The sequence below is a fragment of the Punica granatum genome, chromosome 2, assembly GCF_007655135.1.
Source record: "Punica granatum isolate Tunisia-2019 chromosome 2, ASM765513v2, whole genome shotgun sequence".
Classification (NCBI taxonomy): domain Eukaryota; kingdom Viridiplantae; phylum Streptophyta; class Magnoliopsida; order Myrtales; family Lythraceae; genus Punica; species Punica granatum.
Genome location: NC_045128.1, coordinates 27,741,673 through 27,768,114, shown reverse-complemented (window position 1 = coordinate 27,768,114; position 26,442 = coordinate 27,741,673). Strand labels below are relative to the sequence as shown.

At 37.5% G+C, this 26,442-nt stretch overlaps 2 protein-coding genes across 8 annotated transcripts; one reads left to right on the top strand and one right to left on the bottom strand.

The window, feature by feature from the left end:
• Positions 1-4,906: 4,906 nt before the first annotated feature.
• LOC116198029 (probable potassium transporter 17) lies at positions 4,907-9,229 on the top strand. Of its 2 annotated transcripts, none has more exons than XM_031528335.1 (8): positions 4,907-5,288; positions 5,673-5,904; positions 6,145-6,381; positions 6,495-6,548; positions 6,895-7,155; positions 7,403-7,455; positions 7,539-7,908; positions 8,055-9,229. In XM_031528335.1, the coding sequence occupies exons 1-8, from the start codon at positions 5,139-5,141 to the stop codon at positions 8,909-8,911; spliced, it is 2,214 nt and encodes a 737-aa protein (XP_031384195.1). In that variant the 5' UTR covers positions 4,907-5,138; the 3' UTR covers positions 8,912-9,229. The 2 variants fall into 2 exon arrangements, with proteins under 2 accessions (XP_031384195.1, XP_031384196.1); XM_031528336.1 differs by having other exon boundaries at positions 5,682-5,904; positions 8,055-8,911.
• A 437-nt stretch (positions 9,230-9,666) lies between these two features.
• On the bottom strand, positions 9,667-20,000 carry LOC116198028 (sodium/hydrogen exchanger 8). 6 transcript variants are annotated; one of them, XM_031528329.1, is made up of 24 exons: positions 19,541-19,682; positions 19,385-19,466; positions 18,186-18,236; positions 17,924-18,015; positions 17,743-17,820; positions 17,508-17,665; positions 17,221-17,322; positions 17,007-17,124; positions 16,011-16,063; positions 15,873-15,938; positions 15,441-15,485; positions 14,935-14,987; positions 14,567-14,751; positions 13,788-13,835; positions 13,598-13,705; positions 13,230-13,461; positions 12,702-13,004; positions 12,255-12,352; positions 11,944-12,075; positions 11,615-11,833; positions 11,311-11,517; positions 10,958-11,222; positions 10,407-10,711; positions 9,667-10,232 (listed from the first exon to the last, which is right to left on the bottom strand). In XM_031528329.1, the coding sequence occupies exons 2-24, from the start codon at positions 19,449-19,451 to the stop codon at positions 9,888-9,890; spliced, it is 3,330 nt and encodes a 1,109-aa protein (XP_031384189.1). In that variant the 5' UTR covers positions 19,452-19,466; positions 19,541-19,682; the 3' UTR covers positions 9,667-9,887. The 6 variants fall into 6 exon arrangements, with proteins under 6 accessions (XP_031384189.1, XP_031384188.1, XP_031384190.1 ...); XM_031528328.1 differs by lacking the exon at positions 19,385-19,466 and having other exon boundaries at positions 19,541-20,000; XM_031528330.1 differs by lacking the exon at positions 19,385-19,466 and having other exon boundaries at positions 17,924-18,022.
• Positions 20,001-26,442: the final 6,442 nt, after the last annotated feature.

The following is a 26,442-nucleotide window of genomic DNA, read 5'->3' as shown; positions in this document are numbered from 1 at the left end:
ATCATCTTTTCGGTGAAAGTTCAATGTTTTTTATATGAACCTACGCTTCGAGTAGAGTCAATCGGGCTCAAACCATCATTTGGGCCAGGCCCAAATTACTATAAATAGGCTATAAGCCCATGAGAAGGGGGATTCGGATCCGACACTATTCAAGATCCTTTCCACTCGACTCTCTCTCTCTCTCTCTCTCTCTCTCTCTCTCTCTCCACTTCAGATCAGCTCTCTCTATAGTTGAACTCAGGCCACACCTCCACCGACCTCCGATGACCTAGAACTACATACGTCTAAGGCTCTGATTCCTGTGATCACGGGATACATAGGCACTACAAATCAGAGCTCGAGCCCTCATCAACACAATGATCCATTCCCAACCGGTCCATCAAGATGTTCTTCATCAGTTTTAACTTTTAATTATGATATCTAAATAACGTAACTTATTTTCTCTGAAATATAGAAAAAGTCAAAATAAATTGCGATACAGGTGAATCATGTAATATATATATATTCCAAATAAGGTTTAGTATTTCTCCAAAGGAGATTCATGTAATTTACCAAACAATCACAACACCTGAGTCTTTTGACATGACAGATTACATGATGCATCACTCCAATTTGATGTTGTCTCACTATTGATTTGAAATATCAACAACCAAACCTGTGGCAGGCCACAATATCTCCTTTGATGGAGATGTATCATCGTCCTACTCTACTTGTCAAATACTATTCCGGTGACTGAGATTATTATGAGAAAGTTTATTATTTCCGATCTTGTCAATTATGAGGAGGAAATCATAAATATAAATACATATAAATAGCTGAAAAGTGCAATGAAAAAAACCACAATAGTCGCTTGTATGTAAATCCTCAATTCTTTATCAATTGACTGTTCAAGTCTCTATTTAATATTGTTTTGTCCCTTCTAATTGACGTCCTCAAAATATACTTATATTCAACGAATTTTAAATATTCATTTACATTATTTATACTCAGGATTATAATAAGAATTTCTTCAAAATTAAATCTCTCTCGATAATTTAAAATATTTTCTTGAGATATGAAATATTTATCCACATTAATATACAAAGTATAATATAAATATAAATATGAATATTAATTTTCTAAAACCATCTTTTTCTACTCTCTTTTTTTCTTTTTTCTTTTTTGGTAGGATATCTTTCCACTCTTATTACTCCCTACACCTTAACCCAATCCATTATTTGTTACTTCGGTATGCTCTTATATACTTTAGGTAATGATTATGTCTATTATACATATTGTTCATATTGTGTGTAAATTATATATTTTTTAAAATATAATATTTTTGTAATGTTACTTGACAATAATAATCTTATAAAAATTGATTTAGTCAGTTCTTCTAATTGCAATCTTATTCTTTTTAATTTCATTGTACATATAATTTTTCCTTAATGAAGTATTATATATTTTATAATACCATTTTTTGTATCATTCAATTGTCGCAATTATATTTTTTGCTCTGATATTACTAAGGTTGATTACTATTTTCTAAAGTTATAATGAAAAAACTCGCACGATACACGAGAGCTCCATTTTGACAATTCATTGCTTGTCAAATTCTCTCAATTAGGTGCATGCCCGCGCATTGCGATATGCATTATCAAAAAAAAAAGTTTAACTTGAAAAAGTACTTTAACACATGCACGTCAATGAAAAAGAGTGGGTAATATTTGTGCATATGGGAGGATGAAAATGGTGATAACTGAATAAGTGAATCGGAATAGATAAATAATATGTGTTCAAAAGAGCCTATCTAGAGGATTTTGTTACATGTATAATTATATTATTTAAAAACCTTTCTTATATTAGCAACTTTTCGTTTCTCAAGAAAACTCTTGAATTTTTTGATATTTTACAAATAATCCATTAGAAAAAGATATTATACAATTAATCTGGACAATTGAATCACTATACATTGAATGTAACATAAAAAAAAAAAGATGTATAATTCATGTAATAAAAGTGGAAAAACCATTTGCATGAGGAGTCGACAATTCAATATAAATGAAAAAGTCACTTGAACGAAGAGCTGATGATTCTTATTTTCGAATTTGTGATGCCTCCACGACATTGCGCCTTAGTTTTATATATATTAGTAAGAAATCACCCCATTTAAAATGAGAGTAAAATGTTGTTTACCCTCCATCCTTTCAACCTAGAGGCAGAATGTCCCCCGACCTTTGAAAATTTGCACTTCACCACCCAACCTATTTAAAACAGAGCAAAGTAGTTCAAGGTAAACTTTGCTCCATTTTAAATAGGTTGGATGGTGAAGTGCAAATCTTCAAAGGTCAGGGACATTATGCCTTTAGGCTGAAAGAATAGGGGATAAACTGCATTTTACTCTCATTTTAATTTATAAAAAATCCAAGAAAAACCCTCAACTCAAGTTTTTTTTTTGTTTACCACTCACAGAAACATCTTTATTGATTTTGATCCAAGCCAACCATGATCATATACAAAGGAATTAGAATCAGAAGATGCCTCAACTCTTTCTATGCTTAACAACAAGAATAAAGAGAACGGAGGTAGTTCAACCCAATTATCTTGACACATTCCCTTCTTGTATTGGGTAGCCACACAATCTCCTCATCAAACTGAGATGCAACTTGAAGGAAAACATCTTGCAGTCTGTAAATTGTCCACCACTAGTTGCAACGCCTGGGAAGGCTTCAAAGCATCAGTGAGAGTCCTGCATAATACTTCTAAGGGCTAATATCACCATATAGCACAATATTTTAAAAATTTTCACCACATAGCACATTGTATTAATTTGACAATTCAGCACCATAGTTTGAAATTTTTTCATGACATAGCACAACAAGCAACAATTTCACCAAATTGCACAAAATTTTGAAATTTTTTCGCCATATAGCTAAAAAAATTGACGAAAAACTGACGTTGCTCTACGTGGTGAAAAAATTTCAAAATTTTGTACTATATGGTGAAATTAATGCTTGTTGTGTTATGTCGTGAAAAAATTTCAAAATATCGTGCTGAGTGGTGAAATTAATGCGATATGTGCTATGCGGCAAAAATTTTCAAAATATTGTTCTATATGGTGATATTAAATCCGATACGTTTGAGGATTGCAAACATTTAACCATTATAGTAGAATTGCTTCTTAGCTTCCTGCCATCTCCTCCAATCTGCTAACCACCACCATCCCTAGCCACTATGCCAACACCAGCTTCAAATGATTGCTTATCAAAAGCAGCATCACAATTTATTTTTGCGAAATTTCCACCCGGTTTCTGCCACTTAGGAGCTTCGTGTTTCTTCATGTTACAGGAAGCGGTCTCTTCTTGCCCTTTCCCATCTCGACAGTCCTGATGAATTCATTTGTGACCATGTTTGCCTTCTGCGCTTCTTTCCTACCCTCTTAGTCCACCTGCTGAATACATATTCACAACTAGGTATTCACTCTATCAATCTTCTCTTTTTCAATAATTAAACCCATCCCTGCAAACCAAACACCTCTATTCCAATCATAAAGTAGCAAAGCATGCTCAACTGATTCATCCTCGCCACTAAAATGACAATAGCCAGCTTTAGAACTTCCTTCTTCACCAGGTTAAGAAAGGTAGGCAGAATGTTTGAGCGAGCTTTCCACAAATATGTTCTTACCTTAAGAGGGCAATCAATATTCCAAATAACTTTCCATACCTACTGATCTATACAGTGTGAGGTGATGGCCTTCTTGCTGATCCCCTTCTCCTTTATGCTTCTAATGAAGCCGTATGCTAATTTTCCTGTCATTACTCCACACCTATCATGGGGCCACAACAACAAATCAAGGTTTCCTCGAGGAATATAGAAATCCTCATGATGGCTTTAAACACTTCAATGGGAATAAAATGTTGCAGCACCTCAGGCTCGAAGAGTTCTTGGCCATCAGCATTTCTACTATACCTTCTATGGTACAGCCAGAACCAAGCAGACAATGCAGTTTATTCTCCTTGACAGTAATGGGGGAAATCTATAAAAATTAGAGAGAAAATTAGAGAGAAAGAAAGAAAGAAGCAAGTGTTGCTAGACATTAGAGCAACAAACACAAATAAAGTTTACAAATAAAATCACAAGTTCATTCTCAATGCTTGAAGTAAATAAAAAACAGCCCCAATAGAAAATACGAAGAATGGAAAAATCAAACCTTATACATCCAAACTATTTTTTCTTTTTAAAGAAAGAGGCGGGTTGGACTACTCAACAATATCATAAACCATAGCACAGATTCTCGTTAGACCAACTTGCCACTATATGTGTTGGCGAAGGTTGTGAATGATTCATTATGGTAAAGCTAAAAGGATCTCCGATCATTGGACATTATTATGTAACTTTTAACCAACAAGAATAGATCACTGATACAAAACAATATGTACAATGTCACACTACACTCACCATGCTTATAAAAATACTATTGGTGGAAGTAATAACCTAATTTTTCATATATTCATATTCATAATAACAATTTCTTCATATAACTATACCTACATATAATAATATCTATACATAAAATGTGTAAAGGGAAGAGCAAGCTGAAGAATGTGCGAGCTATTTAAAATAATAGACCTGCGAAAGGATAATTTGCTAATGGAAAGAGATTTAAGTAAGCATTATCATTTTCCTTTGCATATTCAATTGCAATGATATTCCTTATTTTCTTTCAAAAAAAAAAAAAAGGTTTGTAAAAATTATGGGTTAGTCTGAAAAATAATTTTACGCAAAAAATCTAGCTTGAGATATATTTTGTTGAGATTTTATATTGTGAATTATTTTCACAAATCTATCTTATATCTGGCAAAAACCCAGTATATATAAATGTCGTATCATATCACGTGTGCGCGTGTTGTACTTGTGGTCGTGGGTGATATGTGTTTTCCCCAATCCCATGCGTTTGAACTGCAAACACTTCCTCTCTCCAACAAATCTCATCGTCCATATAAACAGAGCAGAGACAGCGCCGAGAACGGAGCCCCCGTTGAAGACCAAAAACGCAAATTGCCTTTCGCTCTCTCCCCTCTTCCGTGTCAGCTTTGATAAGGAAGAGCAGTGAAGTGGGGGCTCCTCTCTGTTCCCCCTGCTGCTCTGTTTCCCCGTCAATGTCGGGCGCGACTCGGCGCGACGTATCCGGCGGCTGCGGGATCACCGAGCCGGCCGCGACCCAGTTCGAGGTCTCCATTGATCCGCCCGTCAACGGCCACCTCCTCCTTCCCCGCGGCGGCCTGGCTCCAATCGCCGGGGAGCAGACGGTAAACACCTTCTAATCCTCTGTTTTGTCGTGTTGGGGATCAGTCATGCGTACTCTTACATTCTAACATGCATCATGGGATGCTCTCCCTCTCTCTCTCTCTCTCCATGTCCCTGTCCTTACTCCTCGATTGTGGGCATTGCGATTTCGAGCGTTCCGCTGTGTATATTGAGTCTTGCTCTGTGTTCTCGCCGCCATTGTCAGCTGTCGCGACGATTTGTTTTGGTCAATTTCTTGGGTGCAATGAAAAAGAGTTAAGCTTTCTGGCTGGGAATGAAGAACCTTTTCTGTTGTCTGAAAAACTTTGCATCGGTCGTTGGTTGTACTGTTCTCCCACATTCTGTGTGTTTCCGCTTCTTCATAAATTTGATAAATTGTGGAAAAGTTACGTCAGGGAAAGAGTAGATGGGGGACGCTGCTACTCGCATACAAGACGCTCGGAGTCGTGTTCGGGGGCCTCGTCACGTCTCCTCTTTACGTGTATCCATCGATGCCATTGACGTCTCCGACAGAGGAAGACTACTTGGGAGTATACAGTATCATGTTTTGGACTCTCACTCTCATCGGTGTCGTTAAATATACTTGTGTAGCTCTCAATGCCGATGATCAGGGCGAAGGTATATCTCCCTATCCATATACGACATATCTGTCTTGCGACTTATGTTAATCCGACACAGTGTTCATAAGTTAGTTGCCTGCATTTGTTTCCGACTTTCTTGGGTTTGCATATTATGTACCATCTGATTGTTACATATCACTTTTGTGATAATCCATTTGTCTTCCGTCCTTGCTAGTTCCCGCATATATATTTTTAATGCAAGTTTATCTCAAGATGGTCTCTTTTCAAACACGGGCAGGTGGGACATTTGCATTATACTCGCTACTCTGTAGGAATATGAACATCGGAATTCTCAAGTCCAAACGTGTAGATTCCAACTCGAATATCTTAAGGAATACCCTGCCTGCTGAAAAGCAAACTAGGCTTGCGAAATTCTTCGAAAGGAGCATAGTTGCTAGAAGAGTACTCCTGTTTATTGCTATGTTGGGCATGTGCATGCTTATCGGAGATGGTATCCTCACCCCTGCAATTTCCGGTCAGTGGCTGTTCGAAATTTCTTCCCTATTATTCCTTGTATTCTATTCTTTCCTGGAAACCATGTTTGATACATTAAGTTTTTCATTTCTTTTTGGGGGGATTTGTTTACAGTGCTATCAGCAATTGATGGACTGAGGACACCTTTCCGGTCAGTAGTCAGCAAGTGTAAGTACAGAAACTTATTACCTCTTCTATGCTTCGAAATGATATTAGTTGGGCCAGAGAATGAGCAGAAGTAGAGAGACCACAGGTAGTTCTTGTCCTTGTAGATCTGCTTAGTCAATGCGTTCTTTAAAAAGTCGAAGAGTAGGAAGAACTCAGAGATTACTGTTCTAAGCAAAAAAAAAAAGAAAAAAAAAATTATGTCGGTTTGTGTTGATTTGCAAGTCCTTTACCATGCCTTCATATATGTGATTAAGCTCTTAGAAAATGTAACACAGGTGGTGGTCCTGTTGTCTGTCGAACGTTATAGAAGCTCTCTTTGACAGACTCCATATATTTGCTATTGCAGCTCTAGTGGAAGCTCTCTCAGCATTAGTTCTGATTGTGCTGTTCCTTCTCCAAAAGTTTGGGACCTCTAAAGTGAGCTTCATGTTTTCTCCTATCATGGGGGCATGGACTCTGTCCACTCCGCTCGTTGGAATTTATAGCATCATAAAGAATTACCCGGGCATATTCAAGGCCCTGTCTCCTGTCTACATCGTGCGTTACTTCATGAGGAATGGGAAGAACGGCTGGCTTTCACTTGGGGGCACCGTGCTCTGTATTACAGGTAAGCATGCATTTAGATGGTCATCTCATCGGAAACGGAAATCATCATGCAGTTTATGAACAATGGATTCGTAGAGCCTGCTTTAGATAATTTTTGACACATCTTTTGATTTTTCCTGTATCTTATGAAGAGGAAGATGGAATGATCATAAAATGAAACTATTAAGTTTTATTTTTTTAATCTGATTCCGTTTAGCTGTTAGTCTATATAAATACTATTTATTGATGTGGACTCTCCTTGTAATCAGGTTCAGAAGCATTGTTTGCAGATCTTGGACACTTCAATAGAGCTTCCATTCAGGCAACTGATATTTCCCTCTACTTAATCTTTGTTTTCGATTCTCCTTCATCAATCATTTCTAACAAATAGTCTTTTCTGCACAGATAGCATTCTTGTTCACTATTTACCCATCATTGATCCTTACATATGCCGGTCAGACTGCCTACTTAATCAAGCACCCTCTCGATCACGACGATGGGTTCTACAAGTTCATTCCTCACAGCATTTACTGGCCGATCTTCATCATTTCCACTTTGGCAGCCATTGTGGCGAGCCAATCGCTGATCTCAGCGACCTTTTCCGTGATCAAGCAGTCTGTTGTACTGGATTACTTTCCTCGGGTCAAGGTGGTTCACACATCCTCGAGCAATGAGGGCGAGGTTTACTCCCCCGAAATCAACTACATCCTCATGGTTCTTTGTGTCGCAGTCATTCTTATCTTTGGAGATGGGAAGGACATCGGGAATGCTTTTGGTATTGAAACTAATTCTCCTTCATGCTTCATTCATTAGGTTCTGTGACAAATCAGTTTTCAGTTTTCATAATTAGGGAGACGACTTATAATATGTGTTCGGTCTTGTATTAGAGTCAATTAATCGGTAAATCATTTATTGTTTCAGGTGTTGTTGTAAGTCTAGTCATGCTCATCACGACTGTACTCCTGACCCTTGTTATGATCACTATATGGCGGACACCGGCAGTCCTCGTCGCTCTCTACTTCATGGTATACTTCGTCATGGAGGGTGTTTATGTCAGTGCGGTCCTGACGAAGATCCATGAAGGCGGATGGATCCCCTTCGCAATATCAATCATCCTTGCCTTCATCATGTTTGGGTGGTTCTATGGGAGGCAGAGGAAGATAGAGTATGAGCTCACCCACAAGATTGATCTCGAGAGACTTGGTGTCCTGTTATCTGATCCTGGTGTTCAGAGGGTCCCAGGCTTGTGCTTCTTCTATACGAATATCCAGGATGGGTTGACGCCGATCCTCGGGCACTACATCAAGAACATGAGGTCTCTCCACAAGGTCACGATCTTTACTACCCTCCAGTACTTGTTGGTCCCGAAGGTAGCCTCACATGAGAGGATTGTAGTTAAGAAGCTTGGACTCAAGGGGTTGTATGGATGTGTGATCCAATACGGGTATGCAGACTCGCTCAATCACGAGGGGGACGAAATTGTAGGCCAAGTCATGAGCTGTTTGCAGGCCCATTTGAGGAGCATGTCAAACTTTGAGTTGTCCTCTGATCCTCTGGAGGTTGAGCGGGAAGTTTCCGAAATAGAAGAGGCAACGCGTCAAGGTGTGGTCCATGTCCGAGGGAAGACCCGTTTCTACGTGGGTCCTAATGGTGGGTGGTTCGATAAGGTCTTGCTTGCATTCTACGAGGTCTTGCATAGCAACTGCAGATCAGCTCTCCCTGCTCTCGGGGTCCCATTACAGCAGCGAATTGAAGTGGGAATGCTCTATGAGGCGTGAATAAAAGGTGACGAGGTCTCATTGTCTCTTGTTCGGGGTTGTAACAAATAGTATTTTTTTCCCCCCTGCGGTGGAGTAACAAATAGGCATTTAGACTGTAGAAAGTTGCGATAGGGAGTTATAGGAATTACATAGATGCAGGTTATTAGTATGGGAGATACTGTCGCAAGTTCGATTGGTCTCTTGTTATTTCTAGTATATTACAAGGGAATTCCATGTGGGAATCAACACTTGCTCGTGTATGTAAGCGACAGTATTCTTCGGTTTTACGACGACCATATTCTAGTATGTATACGATGTTCTCCAGATTTCAGCTGATTGTGTTGCCACATTATCAAGTGATATATGTTTTCCGGCCAAAGCAGTAATTGGGAAAAGCAAGCTTGAATAGACCATACAGAGAGGAACATAAAATATGACTGAGACATGAATTATCCTTTACAGGATTGTGAGAGTAAAACCTGAAATCTAGTGCCGTGTATAGGGCATCCACCCTCTGGTTAGGTTCGATATTTGGCCAAAGTTGTGATCAAATAAAAGGGCTGGGTTATGAAAGCGACAATCATTGAATCCAATCAATCTGATTCTTTATTTGTATAAAAGACTAGAGCCTAACATCCTACAGTTGCACAAGCGCGAGATGACAGTATATTTGTAGACTTCATGAACACAGAGATAAGCATGGTTATTTTAGTTCAACACAAATGCAAACCAGGGAATAGAAGTAGGGAAAAGGCGAATGATCTTCAGACCGATTTTGGCAATGCAAGTGTTATCGATGCTTCATTGAATTTTTCTCGATGCTCTCTTCTTATTGATTCGTCAATGGTTCTGTGGTGGTAGTTCTTTTATACAAGCAGAGCAGCAGAAAATGCAGATGATTTTTACACTCATAGAAGCGCACATCATAAATGAGAGCGCGAAAGAAAACAGATCATAAAATTTAAACCAGCGGGGTTCAGGATACCAGACCACTTCAAGAAGCCTGACGGAAGGAGAGTCGACTGGGTGAATCAATCCGTACTATAACCTCATCGGCGCCTGATTCATCACTCGAATCATCATTGCCTGCGGAAATCTCTCTCCTGTCTGCACTGTGAGGTTGGGGCCTAGGAAGGACTTGCTGGCTAAACTCCCTCATGCCGAGGCTGGTCCTACTTGGCATGGTTCTGGAGGTGGCAGTTGCAGTGGCAGACCCTTCCGACCTGACAGAGACAAGGGTGCGACCGTGATGTGATGGGACACTTGGATACGACAAGCTGTGTGAAGTCTTGGACTGATTGATACGGATGAAGCTTCTGCCCCGATACCGCACATCCTCCTGTAAGAAGATTAATCCAAAAGAAGGGAGATACGAATAATGAGGAGAGAATTAGCAGTGAACTTTAAATGATCAAGAGAGTTTCTAACTTGAGCATCCATGATGCAGTTTTATCACCTAACTCCTCTTTAAAGAAAAATAAAAAAAACTTACGAAAAATATTGCTGAACTTACCATGCTACCATATATGCTCAGCTGCATTGCTCGCTCGGACAAGTTCATTTGCTTGTTCCTACTTTCTTCGTGTTTCAGTTTATGTTGCCTCGCCGTGTAGAAATTCTCAGGCCAGCTCATGAGACCACCGTGCTCTCTGCTTACGGTTCTGAGAGGGTGATCAACCGACTGGTGTTTGAACGAGGAAGACCTTCTCTGGAGAACATTGTCTGCTTCAAATGCTGCAACGTCGAAGACAATGACTCTTGCTCGAGTTTCCACTAAGTATGCTGTTCCTTGATGCATGAAACTCGCGGTCCTAACCCCTGACAGAAATCCATGATCAGAGAATAAACAGCATCAGCAGTGACTCCCAAATTTTGTCTTCATGTTTCCTTAGATTTTAAATCTAATATCTACTTCATATATATTTGGCAGATGAAGGATCATTTCTGCCCAACAATCCAAGGAGCATAAATATTTCTCATAAACTAAGATTTGCCAGAATTTGCCTCTTTATGCACGAAAAGGTAAAGTATGATATGCTGTGATTAGCTAGAAGATTTTGCTACCTGATGCTTCAGCGCTTCGGAAGCTGAAATTGCAATGAGAAGGCAACAAAGCTGCTGGTGACGTGATAAGTTCTTCCTGAATTCCTTGGGCTTTGATGAATCCATCTAACAGGAATCCAATGCAATGTGGAGTTGTCTCAATAGTTTCTCCTCTGAGGTATATGGTCATCGTAGATCTTTCCGCAACAAGAGCTCTCAGTTCTTGCATAGACATCTTCTCGAATATCTGAGGGAGCAAGAGTCTAGAAAGAACAATGGCACTCTCCTGCAAACAATAAAACATCTTGTCCACATTCATGCACGGAGATACGTTGAATTGCAGTTCATCGAATGTAGAATCTCCAAACAGTTACCTGCCACAGGAAATCTTCCACTGATGGATCTGATTTAAGCATTGACAGTATCTTCTCGCTCTCAATAAAGAAGCACAGTACAACAGAATCAGTGACCATGTTACAGATATAGGGCTTTCCACTTAGCACTTCATACAGGCCCAAAGTACTGCCATGGGTAAAGGTCGGGTGCAGAGAGTGCTTATTTCTTATACACTTGCTCGTCCACTGCAAAATCACAATCAAAATGTTTGTAACGCCTTAGAAGCAGATTTAAAAGCAGCAGAAGTGAATACAATGTCAAACTAATGCCAAATCTAACTACCTTGACAACTCCGTTTGAAATAAGCCAAAAACCGCTTGGCTTGGATCCTTCCTTGTAAAGCGTCAGACCCCGTGGTTTCATTATCTCTTTGGTGGAACCTACAAGTGGTTCACGAACAGTAGATGGAAGGGCCCCCAGCAATGGATGTATACTAATCAAATCGCTTATTTTGGGGATCTTAACTAAAGGGGGGTTCCTTAGTAGCTTCTTCAAGTCAGTCTATGTCAAACACAAGACACAGAAAACTTTGTTATGTGAGCAGTAGAATGTCACGGAGACTTAATATACCCCGATGTTATGTTGAGAGAAAAACATTGTGGAAAATTTACCTGGACAGCGTCATGAAGATGAATCATTTCCTTTTCTTCTAGTATCCCAACTTTCTCAAGATTTTGTACATAACTGATTAAGTGGTTTAGCACTGAATAAGTAACCTGCCTTGTTTTAACTACACGAAGAACCTGAAATTGGGAAGGTGCCAAAACATACTCATCAGATTTGCATGGAAATATATGTTTAGAGACAATTACTCAGATGATTATACCTCAGGTACATACTGGTAAAACAAAAATCAGTTCAAAACAAGAAATCTTGAAATGTGATAGAGGATAATCCCACTAGGATGGTCACGTCCACGGACCTGTGGGAATGTCAGACGAACATCTTCCAGAAATTTCCTTGCTTCTTCTCCTTCTGCCTCACTTTCATTGATCACTATAGAGGCGACATCACTATCACCTAAAGGTAAAGAGGATGTACAAGATATCAAAACTTTAATCAAGCAGGGAAAGGATAATAGATCATCTGAGTTGGCGGGTCTAAGCATCTTTTCTTAAATCATATCCTTCGGCAAGGGTATAGACATCTTCTTTATGAGCTATAAAGGAACATAAAATGCATTACTCCTAATACTGGCATTCTAGCCGGTCCATCAATTCTGCGAACACAATTTTATATTTAAAAAAATAGACAGGAAATAAATGGGATCCTTTTGGAAGAGGACTATTCTGTTTTATAGCGAAATAAAGAGACAAATAGTGATAGGAAATTATGATATAGAGACACAGTAACTGAAGACCATGCTCACCTATAAAGTCATTGAGCTGAGAGCGTGCTATTCTGTGGGCACGAAGAAATGCAGCACAGATAGTACATGCAGTCTCCAACCTCTCCACAGTGAAATATGTCACCAATTTTCGTGGGAAAATGCCAGATTGCAGGAACTTATAATAACTCGGGAAATTAACATTATCTTTTAAACCTTTCCAATCACATAAAGGTTCATGGGAGACCAAGTCAATGGCTTCATCCACAGACTGCATCAAAATGTTTGCAGTACTTTGTGCAACTCTTCCTTCATCAAGCATTTCCCAGTAAGCAGCTTGGACACCTGAAAGAAAGATGCCAAAACTAATTCAACCACATTAAATATTTGGAGAAAGTTTCGCAACATTAGGGTGCGAAGAGATCCAAATTAAATGTTCTTATGAAAGGGGAGACTCTGTGCTGGATACACTACTATTAAAAAAAAATATATATATATATATATATATACACACATTATGATAGAAATAAAAAAAGAGCAAAATATTTGATAGATGAATATCAAACTCACCATTTAACAATCGTATTCGTATGTCTTTCAAATTCATATGGTCGAGACTCCCATCAGTTTCATCTGAAGTGTGAGGATGCACACGTTCTCCTTCCAAATTACTAAGGCTCGTGATATACCTTTTCACTGTTGGCCAGTCAGCAGGTCCAAGTTCTTCATCATCTCCAAGATCACTAAAAGCCTCAAGGGCCTTATTCAGCATTTCATATTTTGTGAACTCCAATATTCGCCTCTGTCATCACTCAACAGGAAACTTTAGGATATAGTTTGTTTCCTTTTTTAGGCCACACTTTAAGTTATAGTTGAAAACATCTTTCTGAATGAGCCTGTAATGGAAATATTTTTTTGAGAATGACTTTGAAACTAACCTTAGCTGCCGATAGCTTATCCATATTTAGAAGGTGCAAAACAAACTGCGTGGTTGAGCCATTTATGATCAGTGTCAAGAAGACGATTCCACCGGTGAAGAAGACAAACTGCATTAGAGAAGGTCCTTAGTGCCATATATCAATAAGGACTAAGTATTAGATTCAGTTTTTTCTGCCTGTTTTGACGTACCAGAGTGCCTGTGTCAGAGCTGAGGGACGTTGAGCTGTCGCTGGAGCGCTAGATGACATGGTGATGAGGAACAGAGAATAATCAAAATTAAGACACAAAAATGCAAAGACGCTGAGGACATCATCCGCATACTTATTAACAAACTGAAAAATATTTAGTGCCTGCTTGCATATACATGTACAAAGTAGAATCCTATTGGCTTCAAAGAAGTACTGATAAAGATCAACCTAAGGCCCGAATGGTTCAGCAGAATGGCATGGAATGTGATGAATATAAATAGATGCATAGTTGCAGCCGATGGGCCTTTACTTCAACAAAAGGAGCAGATGTTGCAGCATAAGATTTGCATGTAAGAACTTTGAAACCATGAAAGGATACCCAAACACAAACTTTGTCCCCTTTATTTTTCATTTTTGCTTGTTAGAAACACAATGATTTTGAAAGACTTTGACGAATGTAAAAGAAAATCTGATTTTGGAAAACTTTGATGCATGTAAAAGAAAATCCAGTACAACTAACAGTTGTACTGAAAGAAGGCATCTTCCCATGTAAGATACGTCAAATAAGTTCCAAAATATGGTAAGTGCTAACTATCACTATGTAGCATTGAAATTCATATAATTGAGATGACTATACATACCATTTCTATGGGAACAAATGAAAAGAAATGCTTTACCAGAAAAGAGGAAACATGTAAAAACAGGACACTTAAAATAACGTAAGGATGGCATGCCAGGAAAAGTGATCAAGATGGAAATAGCCAAATCAAAAGGACTTGCCTTGACTGATAATGAGAGAGACAAAGCAACAGCCCCTCGCAATCCCGACCATGTTAGAATTGTTGCTTCTTTCCAATCCAAACCATAGCCAAAGTAGCGAAGCAAGGGAAAAAGTACTGAAACAACAATGAGACGAGATGCTTGGACGAGAACATAAAGAAGAATGAGGTATGCCCACGAAGATCCTGAAAAGATGTGCAGTGTAATATATCAAGTGGATAATGCTTGACAATAACAATAAGCAAGACCCAAAAAGAAAAGTAAAAATCATGAGTCAAGAAATATGTTCCATCCAACATAAAGACGAAAGAAATCTAAATCAGCTGCAGCTTCAATTTTAGGATGAAGAAAAGAAGGCAAAGGATTACCCCGAGTGAGGACGTCACCATGGCTGAGAACACCTTCAGCAATAACTACTCCACTGCAAAAGCAAAATATAGTAACATCACTAAGGTTTGTGATTCATCACATCTCCTAAAAGCTAAACAATCATTAAGAAAAAATATCAAGCACCCGTGGCATCAGTATGGCATCACAGTGATAAACATGGTTCTTTCTTCAAATGATTCTAATATCTAACACATTTATCAAAGAATACAAAGCTAGTCAGCTTAAATATATGTCTCTTCAGGCCCAAAGTGGGGGGAACAAGGAACCAAACATATTGCCCTATGATAGTCATTGAGAGAAAATTCTCCAATCACTGATCTTCTGCGTTTTATTATAAATTATTGATGAAACAGATTGCATAATAGAAACACGCAACATGTAAATAATAAGCTATTAAGTATGCTTTCACACTTTTGTCTGAAAGTTAATATATAATTATGCCGAAATTATATAGCTAGAAATCAAGTAGCTAAGCAAGGAATACCTCAGAATGAATATCAATGTATTAGCAATGTAAGCGACCATTTCCCTGAAAAGTAAGGCAGCAGGCAAGAAAAGAAACTTAACAGGGTTAAATGGGAAGAGAAGGGCAAGTTTATAATCTAACATGGATCACACCTAACTGTTAACAATGCCAGAAAAGCATACATTAGAAAGTTAAATCAATAGATGATATTGATAGTTCATCTCTTCCTATCTGCCATGTGCTTCATGTTAAGAAAAATTAAGTAGTTGTCTCCAGTTATTTTTCCATAATGTGCAGAGCAAGATTTATTGTTATCATTCCGTAGCAGATATGGCTCCATCAACATTTGAAATAGTTTATGCTTTCTCACAAGAAAATAACCTAACCATATGCCCAAGAATGCATGACCAAAACCATGAGTCTGCTAATTTTTAGAGCTTAGATGGGTACCAAAAGTGATGCAAGCTTTGTTGAGTTTCACCCTTAAAGGCCGTTTTTGCAACTGCAGCATAGAACCTGCCAACAGGAGGTCAATCCAAAGATACTATTCGCTGGTTTATTAGAATAAATTGAGGCAGGTGAACTTACATTCCTAAAGTCATCACAGTCAAAACACCAGACACATCAGCCCCTTCTTGAGCCTACCATGAAGACGAAATTCTGTAAGTTTTCTGAACATTGACTGAAAGACCATTCTCGATAAAGGTCCTATGAGAGCATATAACATTATGGTTTTTTAATCATTAAAATAACATATATGCAGATCGAGAAATTCAAACAAACAAAACAGCAAACTAGGAGGACCAACAGATGGAGTCGGTGCAAGCTGGAAACAAATAATATGTTTTAACTGAGTTTGTCTTCTATCTTTAATCTAATACAGGCAGATCACGAGAAGTGAGGGTGGCCCAACAAAGCCATAAATGATCTATATATTTCTATTATTTCCATTTGCTCACACATATCTGCTTTGTGTGCACCAAATGGAAGGCTTGACACGTGCATCTAGCTATACTTTTGTTCATGTCCTGGTTGAATCAATTTCCAAACCAATTATCTCCTAAGGAGGATAGACGGGGAAACCAAATAGAGGTAAAACTTTTTATTCTCCAGTGCTGAAGTTGCAAATGGATGGGCATGTCTTGATTATCATGATTTCCAAGGGCGATAGTGTGATAGTCTGTTTTTTTTCAGCAAAATGCCATGGTATTGAGTGTGGCCAACCCCATAGTTCTTAGAAGGAAAAACTATAAGTTTCAATTATGGGGATACATTGTCTTTGGTCAAACTAAGGAAAGGCCGCAATCAACTGACAAAAGTCATTATCTGTAATTCTATCATTCTTGATATATAATCTAACTGCTAATAACCCATGCATCATGCTGTTTACTTCATACGGATTCTCACTGAACTCACCAGACAGTCACATAGAGAAACCATAACATCCTACCCAACACAGCACAAAGGGCAAGCAAAATTTACAGAAGAATAAACTGTAGTCAGTGGAAAAGTAACTAACAGAATCAACACAAGTCAAAAGAACTAATTGAACTAATATAGATGCAATAACAATGAGGAACTTACAGTGAAGTAAGCAATATAGCTCACAGCTAGTGTCAAAGTAATTTCTATGACTGTGTCATTGAAAATAAAACCGAGCCACAAGACTGATGCTATTCCAAAAGCAAGTCCAAATCCTACACTGAATCAGGAGAAGTGACATCAGGAAGACAATTTTACATAAAAGTAGCCTGTGACAATGGGATTGCTTTCTTGGTTAAAAGTGAAAGGTACATACGCCCCAAGCGAGACTTGTGCCAAGAACTTTAATATGGCTTCCCAATTGAAGCTCTCACCGAGGACCATCTTGGCAAATAACTGAAAAACCACAATTGCTGTCCTGGACATAGAAGTGATGCAAAATCAGGGGGAGAAAAACTTAAAATGTATAGGATGAGATGAACCCAATTAACATTGTGAAATGTGAGTTTAATCTGATTAGGAAGGACCTGATATATTTTTAAAACAATAAAAATATGTCTATCTGAATTGAAAAGACTTGAACCATAAACAGCAAATATGTACCCATCATTCATCAAGGACTCCCCCTCAATTATCGTACTCAACTTTTTGCTTGCACCTAGCTCTTTCAAGAGAGCGACAACAGCCACTGGATCGGTAGCACTCAGAAGTCCTCCAAGCAATAATGAGGTTTTCCAATTCCACTTGTATGGGAAAGTAAGCTGGAGCAGTTGAGAAAAAAGTAGTTACAGGCACAAACTCTTCCTTGCAACTGTCCAGCTAAAAATAATTCAGATACCTTCAGAGCAGTTCCTAGACAGAGAGTCGAAATCAATACACCAGGACCTGCAAGTAAGATCATTTGTGCAATACATCTCTGGACATAAACAAAAGAAGAAAAAAGCGTTCCATGTGATATCTGAAATGTTTCAAATTATAACATGGACTGGAAAGATGAACAAGGAACTAAAGTGGAATACCTTTATTTGGTGCACTTCCATTGCAAATGAACTCTCAAAGAGAAGAGCAGGAAGAAAAACCGCCAGTAGTAGGTCAGGATTAATTCCTGCCCCTGTAATCCGTAATGGTCAAATGGTTCCAAAGTTTCAGTCAAAGCAGGTAAAAGAAATAATGTGTCAAACTTGTCAAAAAAAACCAAAGAGTTGCTTTAGGGCACGTAATCTCAAAAGATACTTTTAAAATGTAAGGGGGGAAAAAAGGAAAAAAAAAGAAGGAACTTACAGATACGAATACCATCCCCTATTTTTCCCAGATGATGGTGAGTACCATATTCTGCACATCCAGAGAGAATGAATGTCACTTGACAGAATAAACTGGGAAAAAATCACAAGAGAAAAGCCCTAGCAGAAATTCACAAATAAATCACTTTACATAGATGGCATGAAAGTTTCAAATTCATTATGATGGATAACAAAAATGGTTGAAAGTTTCTAGAGACAGGAGTTGCCAACCATCAGGATAAATCGAAGAGACAAAAAAATATGTGCACAGATAGAAGGATTATAGGGGCCTTCACCATTAGACGCAACCTTCTAGGCACATGAAAATGAAATTTAACATTGCTTACAACTAATTCCACAGTAGAACCATCTCGCTGAAGTTACCCGCAAAAAATGTCAAGGATTCACATGAAATGTTACAGATTTTACTTTCGAGTATAATGAGAACAGAATTTCATTTACAGTTAAGAAATCAGGCTGGCGAAGCAACTGCACCGTTAAAATTCGCAACTTGAGAGGCACCACTGAATAAGGAAGAGGATTTTGCTGGACGATAATTAACTTCAACTGAGTCCACGTGCACGAGTGGACTCAGATTATCTGTTGGCTAATAATATCGGATGACCTCGACATGAAACAATTTAAGGGTGTAACTCTCCAAGATGCATCACTTTTCAATCCAATGGATAAGTGATATAACAGTTAGAATAGATTTGGAAACCTGTCGATGACAAGAACACCATGCTAGATATGAAACGAAAGACTATACTTTGACTTAGCCATAACTGTCACATATATTCCAACACAATAATTAGAACAAGGTGCAATCAAACAAGGGATACCCAGCTTTTATTTTCTTGATTGAATGGAATGTATTTATGGGTACCGCTCAACCCGGAAACTGCAACTCTTGAACAGTGTTGTTTCAATCAATCTGGCGGGACCCTCAGGTTCGTCAGAGACAGCAGTTGAGTGAACAAAACTAGTGAGCGAGCACAGGGCACGAAATCAACCCAAAATGATCAAATAGCAGCGAATCAGATTCATTTGCAGCAGAGAAGAGGGATGAATCCATCCAACGATAACACAAACTTGAGATAGTCGGAGAAGTTGTTGACTTTACAATTTGACTCGTGAGCTTAATAGATGATTGATAGTAGAAAAAGATTTCTTTTAGCTGAAGATCGACGCTTTACTTACCTAATTTGTAAGTTTCGTTGCAAAAAATTCGAACATACAGAACAGAAACAGAGCGGGATTTCTCCATCGAGCTTCGCCGCTTCTGTCCGGGAAGCAGCTCCGTGAGGCTAGTGAAGTGGAAAGTAGTGGGGAGAGGAGGAGAGGGGAGAGATAAACCTATGGATCCAAGAGCAATGCCGAGAATGAGGAGGGCGACGGTGTAGGGGACTCTAGTGCCGCGGAGAAGCTGCCTGCAGGCGATTCCCAGCACCAGGCATATCCCGACGAAGATGACTGCATCCGTGGGGTCGGAGGAGGAGGAGCTGGCGGGGGCCGTGTCGCTCTCCGCCGCCGCCAGTATTCTGTACGGCAGCAGCTCCTCCGGCAACGCAGCCATTGGCAGGACCAGACAGAGACAATTAGAGAGAGAGAGAGGGCGGGAGATCTTTATCGGGTTGATGACTTTCCCTCCACATGTGCAGCCATTTGAGCTTTTCGATTGATTTCTGCAAAGTTTTGACAATATCTTCGGTCAGATCACGGACGGGATACATTTTCCCCTAAATAATAAAAAATAAAAATAAAGGATCACGGAAGCCATAGACTAAATCGATTCGGTCGTCTTTTTGACGCTAGTGGAAGCCAATTTGAAACCGCACGCCCTTAGATTTATTATTAATGAGCTACGTTTTCGTGAATCAAGTAGTACTGATAGATTATAATCACCAAGGTAAAATACGAGGTGTGTCGAATCAATATGGATTGGTCCTGACAATTCGTGCATGATCATCTGAAAGAAGGTCTCGATTCGAGTGTCTGTAAATAAATAAAATTCACGATTTGGAGAATAAGGTCTCTTAGGGAGCCAATTTTATTCGAATTTGATTAGTTAGAGCCCTTTGGATTTCCAAATACTAGAGAACAAGTCGAAAAAGTACGAATTGTGTTGTAGATAATTCGTTTGATTTTTGAATGGTAATCCATCTCAACTCTATCATTCCCAAATTCAACAATATAATCTTTACTATTTTATCTTTTTTTCATTTAATAATAATTTCTTATACTTTCCTTTAACTATTTTTATAATAATTTTTTTAAAAATAAATTCCTTATTTACTTTCAGATCTATATATACACATACATATTTATTTGTTAACACTTAGTTAAGTTGAATTGGATTATAATCCAATTCACAAACCAAACGCAAGTTAAAATTTTTGCTTTCAACTTTACCTACAATACGTGAGTCAAAACTCAATAAAAGCATCCCGTGAGCAAAATTGAGCTTCCATCCAAGACCGAAAATAATCTCCGCCAGGGACCAGTTTTCCTCGTACATTCACTGAAAATATAAAAACGCTATGGGAGGAGATTCGACACCGAGAGAGAGATATGGAATTTCAGCAGATGGAATATTTTCAGGCTTGAATTGCAAATAAGCTTAAACCGATGGACCAACTTGCAATATTAGCGATAACCTTTACCCTTGATGACGTGATTTTGGCTACGAGACAAGAATTTGTCAAAGGTTTGTTAAATAAGGTGGGGATCCCCGCCGGGGCCCATCTTGCGCTACGTGATTGATCGAGGGTGAATAATCAAATTGTTTTAGCTAGTAATATAGCTTATTGCATCGCTAACGTGTTTCATCTAACTATGAGAATATTTACATTGTGTGGGTGCCGGTGGTTGTTCGAGTTTTTAACAATCCACTGGAATACAGTTCTGATTTTTGTATGAGAGAAGAGGATTTTCATAGGAAAATATAAAAACGAAATTAATAAAATAATTGTGAAAATTCATGTCCATATTATATAACATAGACTCAAAGAGTCGATTGATGAAAATGCTGAAAAATCATATATGGATGACTCTCATGGATGGAATGAAGGGCTCTCATTAGCAGGAGGCTAACCAATTTCTTTTCATATAAAAGAAGACACTTGGAGAATAAAAAAATTAATATTTCCATAATTTGAGGAATCAGTTAAGAAACATATTATAGGACTTGCTCAACCATGTAGTATTGGCTAAAAAAATAAAGTAAATCATCAAATATAAATAGAATATATTGAAATTTCAATATTAGTCATAAGTCTATCACATAATTATAAAATAGAATAATTTTTTTACTCCATGCATGCTGAGAAAGTGAGGAATTAATGAAAAAAAATTTGTTCATACAAAAAAATTAAAAAATATATATAGCAATGCATGTATCAGAATTCCCTTTCTAAGATTTTTTTATGTTGAACTTACTATGTGCAAACTATGTTCAACACATTTTCATATTATCATGGTTTCTGTTGTTATCGTACTTCTGTGAATTGAAATACTCATACTGAATTTGCATGGCCATATTGATTTGTTTTATTTTACAGTTATTAAATTCATCATTTGTTGTTTATATATTTATATGTAGGTTGTTATATTAAAAAATGTGAGTGAAGAGACACTCCATCCAAGAGGCAAGGAAAGGGTCTAAAATCCTACATGACAAACTTAGTCAAAATTAAATACCTATAATAAATCGATTGCCAATAATATTTTCTAATATTCTAGGGTAAATTGCACTGGTGGTCCAAAATATTTTACAAATGTTTCATTATGGTCTAAAAAGTTTTTTTCACTACACGATGGTACAAAATGTTTCAAAGTTATTTCATAATGGTACAAACCGTCAACTCGAGCTTGATGCTGTCAAGCCGACGCTGACGTGGCTACTACGCGTCACCTCCTTACTGACGTGGTCGAAAAATTTAAAATAATTCTAAAAATTTTAAAACTTATAAAACTTTTAAAAATAATTTTATACTTTAATTTAAAATTTAAATTTAAAATATAAATAATTTTTATTATTTTAAAAAAAATAATTTTAATATTAAATTTTAAATTTTTATAAAATTATTTAAAATTATTTTTAAAATCATTTTTAAAAATTTTTAAAAAATTTAAAAAATTTAAATTTTTTAAAAATAATTTAAAAATTTAAATTTTTTAAAAATAATTTAAAAATTTTGAAAATTTTAAAATAATTTTTTATTTTTTTCTAAATTTTTACTCTTTTTTGTATTTTTTTTATTTTTAAAAAAATTAAAAAATTAAAAAATTTTAAATTTTAAATTTTTTATTTTTTTTTTTTTTCATAATTTTTACTCTTTTTTTGTATTTTTAAATTATTTTTTGTATTTTTTTGGACTTTTTAAAATTTTATTTTTCTCTTAAATGACATGGCGCATTATGATTGGTTCCACGTAACAAAAGTGATACATAGGACTTGCCACGTCAGCAAAATGTTAACGGCGTTAGGGCCAATTGACGGTTTGTACCATCATGAAACAACTTTGAAACATTTTGTACCATCATGTAGCGAAAAAACTTTTTGGACCATAATAAAACATTTGTAAAATATTTTGGACCACCAATGCAATTTACCCAATATTCTAACAGCATTTTTAGTTTTACAAGTGATTAATTACTTTTTAAAAAAAATAAAAAAAGTTTTTAGAACATTTGAAATCGTATGCGATTCCTATTTTAATGTTAAACAGGATACAAGCTTGCACCAGTGAAATTAATTCATTAGCTATCGAGAAAATTTTCTAAATTTAAAAAAATTTAATTTTATTCGCAATGTGTAATACAACAAGAAGTGACATAATTTTATCAACAAGATTGCATCAGCGCGTCTGGCTCTTGTCGGGCGCATTAGGCATCACTGCCACCCCATTTCCTATTCTCGGACAGCCACGGGAGGTTTTTTTGGTGTCGTCGCTCGTCGCCACTACCCAAGGTCACAACGACAGTTTCCTAGCGCCGGTTGACCTCCAATCTAGCCATGAATCGAGTGCTCCTGGGCGTGGTTGCTCCCAACTCAATACAGCGAGGTCACGGGTCTCAAGGTCATAGGTCATGCCGTGGTTGCTCCTGCCTGTGGTCTCCCAGCCATGGGTCTCGCCGACGCCACCCAAACCCCGCCCTATTTTCTGATACCAGATAAGGCCCTTAGCCTCAGTTAGGTTCTACCATCTCAGTGAAGGCGTAGCCGAGCCTACCCCGTGGTTGACCTCAGTCCCAGCTTAGGCAACAGCTCTGCCTCGCTTGCAGCTCACTGCTGATGGAGTTGATAGGCGTCTCTGATGTCTCCACACACAAATCTAAGGAGGAGACGGTGTTCGAGGGTGTCCTGGTGGTCGCAGCAGCCCTCCTTCTCTTCCTCTTCTTTCCCAGCGGTGCATAGAAGTGTCCCTTGATAGAGCAATCTCTCACTCCTCGCTAGGGGTGCACCTTCTCCCTCTCCAAGCTGATTTGTAGAGGAGAACGAAGACGAACTTCAATTTTTCGATCATCATCAACTGCGATAGCTGAGGCCAATCCGCCCCTGACCAAGGCTCACCACCCAATCTATCTTGGCACATCCCAATTGAGTAAACCCAACTATCTACTGCCTCATCCAAACTAGCATACCAGCTCCAGACCAACGGCACTAACTGCGCAACGGTGACATCCCCTCGCCTTCATGCCTATCCGAATCCACCCTAGATGGTAGCTTCTACTTTGCAGACATCTGCCTTCAACCCTGGAATGCAATCCTAACCCTGCACTACAAGCCACCATACTACTGGCTCAATCAATCATATCAACCGCCTACAAAGCAATTCTTTGTGGCTACGCCTTTTTTTTGTTGTTTTTTACAAGTTTCGACTCCTTGACGATACTCATTGGTTTGAACCGATGAAGGAAGATTGGTACTTTGATTTGATCGTTTGACTAGTTTAGATTAGTAAGGTTATCGCTGGTTTCAACCGATCAAACCAAGCTCATTGAATTGTTTTGAATGTTAAGGGATTGAGTTGTTTAAGAATTGGTTGATTGAATTGGTTTAAATGTGTATTTTGTGAAGGGTTCATGCACTAAGTACCGGTTCAAAACTCTTCTTAACTCTACTTCTCTATTACCACAGTAGTAGCAGTCTCTATATGGATTGCGCTATAGTCTGCTTCACGATTTTCACTGAGGTCCATATAGAGTATAGTCTCAAGAGGTTAAAAGTGGATTACGATAACTGGAATGATTTCTACAATTGTATCTTGGTTTATTTGATGTGATATTGTCGCATGTTATTTTTCTTTGTAATGATTTCGGCGGATCTATTGTATTTTTGTCTCTGTACATCTTTTTTGTGATCGATGGACATCCATTGATTTTTTAGCAAAAAGACATAATTTTATCAACAATAAAAAGTGCTATAATCTTGAGAGGTAAGAATTGTCCAAATGAAATTTTCTAGAGGCATACTTTTACCAACAATATGTGACATAATTAAAATTGGTCCCTTTTGAACACCGGTAGGCGAGTGGGCACGATTTCTGAATGCGCATACATATTTTTGTCTCCATTTTATAATATTGTATTATTTGAAACACGTTAAAAAGGATGCCAAATACATAAATGAATCAAGAATTTGGCTTGGTTTTTCCCTAAAAAACAATGGCTTGGTTAAAATGCGCCTTTGTGCTGAACTATTTCACAATGTTCTGAACCCAACACCACTTTAATGGGCGAACAAATTTCATGAGGGCTTCATCGTAGAATTCAAACATAACCAGTCCCATTTGGGTATTGCTAGGTGAGTGGCCACAATTTCTAATGCTGCGTTTGGTTTCAAACTATGATTTTAAAATCAGATTTTGATTTTGAAAAAAAGTGTTATAAATATGGTCCACCCTTTGACTTTGTATGAGTTATTTTGTTTTATTGTTGAAAAAAAATGGTATAAATGGGGTTCACTCTTTGATTTTGTATGAGTTATTTTGTTTTGTTGTTGGTAGAATTATGTTAGAATTGTGATTTTAAAATCACACTCACAATCCAAACAAGCCTTAAATGCGCATGCATATTTTTTGTCTCTGTGTATATAATATTATATTATTTAAAATACGTTAAAAAGGACGCCAAATACATAAATGAATTAATAATTTGGCTTAGTTTTTCCCAAAAAAAAAAAGCTTGGCTGAAGTGAGCCTTTGTGCCTATGTGCTGGTTCTTAGAGTCCTTCCATCCCTTCATTATTATTTTTTTGGGTAAATAAATCCTTCCATCCCCGCTGTGATACATTCAATGGAAATCTATGAAAAGATCCTCAAACTATCATGATCCACAAACTTTTCAAACAATTCCGCTATTTGTACTCTTAGTTGAAATCCTTATATAACTTCTCATTTGTGATCCTTTGTATTCTGAAGGCTTCTACCATTTCACCAGTGGAACGGTTCCGCCCCTCCTCTTCACCCTTAGATTTGGCATTTCAATCTCAGCCATTCATTTAGTTTACCTATTGAATAGGTAGCTCGTTTTTTTTCTTAGATCACAGGCTACTATAAAGTCATTTGAAAAATCTGTTATCACATCTTTTACTTAGGTTATAAAAAAATTAAATTTTCGATGGCCTCAATTCAAAAGGTCGTAACCATTCTAATTTGAACTAAGTTATCATTTCTTGTAATTGAGTTATTAGAAAACTTTAAATCTTTTATAACTTCAGTTTGATATATGATAAGAGCCCAAAATTCAAATAAGTTATTACATCTTGTATTGATATTATAAAAAAAATTTTAATTTTCGATAACCTCAGTTAAATATGTGACAATAAGCTTTATTCGAAATAGGTTATCACATTTTGTGCTACAGTTATCTACTTTTAATTTTCAATTAACTCAGTTTAACATGCAGTAACTGCCCCTATTTCAGCTACATTATCATATCTTGTACTGGAATTATTGAAAATTTTTCAATTTTGATAATCTGGAATTATTGAAAATTTTTCAATTTTGATAATCTTAGTTCAATAAGTAATAGCTGCAACCATTTTCCCTATTTGAACTACGTCATCACATCTTATACTGGAGTTATCGAAAATTTTTCAATTTTCGATAATCGTAGTTCAACAAGTGATAATTGCAACTAGTTTCCCTATTTAAACTACGTTATCACATTTTGTACTAGAGTTCTCGAAAAACTTTCTATTTTCAATAATCTCAATTCAAAATGTGATAACAGTTCATAATTGGACTAAGTCA

Coding starts and splice junctions, on each gene's coding strand:
- LOC116198029 (XM_031528335.1), top strand. CDS start 5,139: ATGTCGGGCGCGACTCGGCGCGACGTATCCGGCGGCTGCGGGATCACC. Junction 5,289..5,672: donor CAATCGCCGGGGAGCAGACG/GTAAACACCTTC, acceptor ATTGTGGAAAAG/TTACGTCAGGGAAAGAGTAG. Junction 6,382..6,494: donor CCTCACCCCTGCAATTTCCG/GTCAGTGGCTGT, acceptor ATTTGTTTACAG/TGCTATCAGCAATTGATGGA.
- LOC116198028 (XM_031528328.1), bottom strand. CDS start 19,760: ATGGCTGCGTTGCCGGAGGAGCTGCTGCCGTACAGAATACTGGCGGCG. Junction 17,125..17,220: donor GCACAAGTCTCGCTTGGGGC/GTATGTACCTTT, acceptor CTCCTGATTCAG/TGTAGGATTTGGACTTGCTT. Junction 11,518..11,614: donor TTTCAAACGGAGTTGTCAAG/GTAGTTAGATTT, acceptor GTGATTTTGCAG/TGGACGAGCAAGTGTATAAG.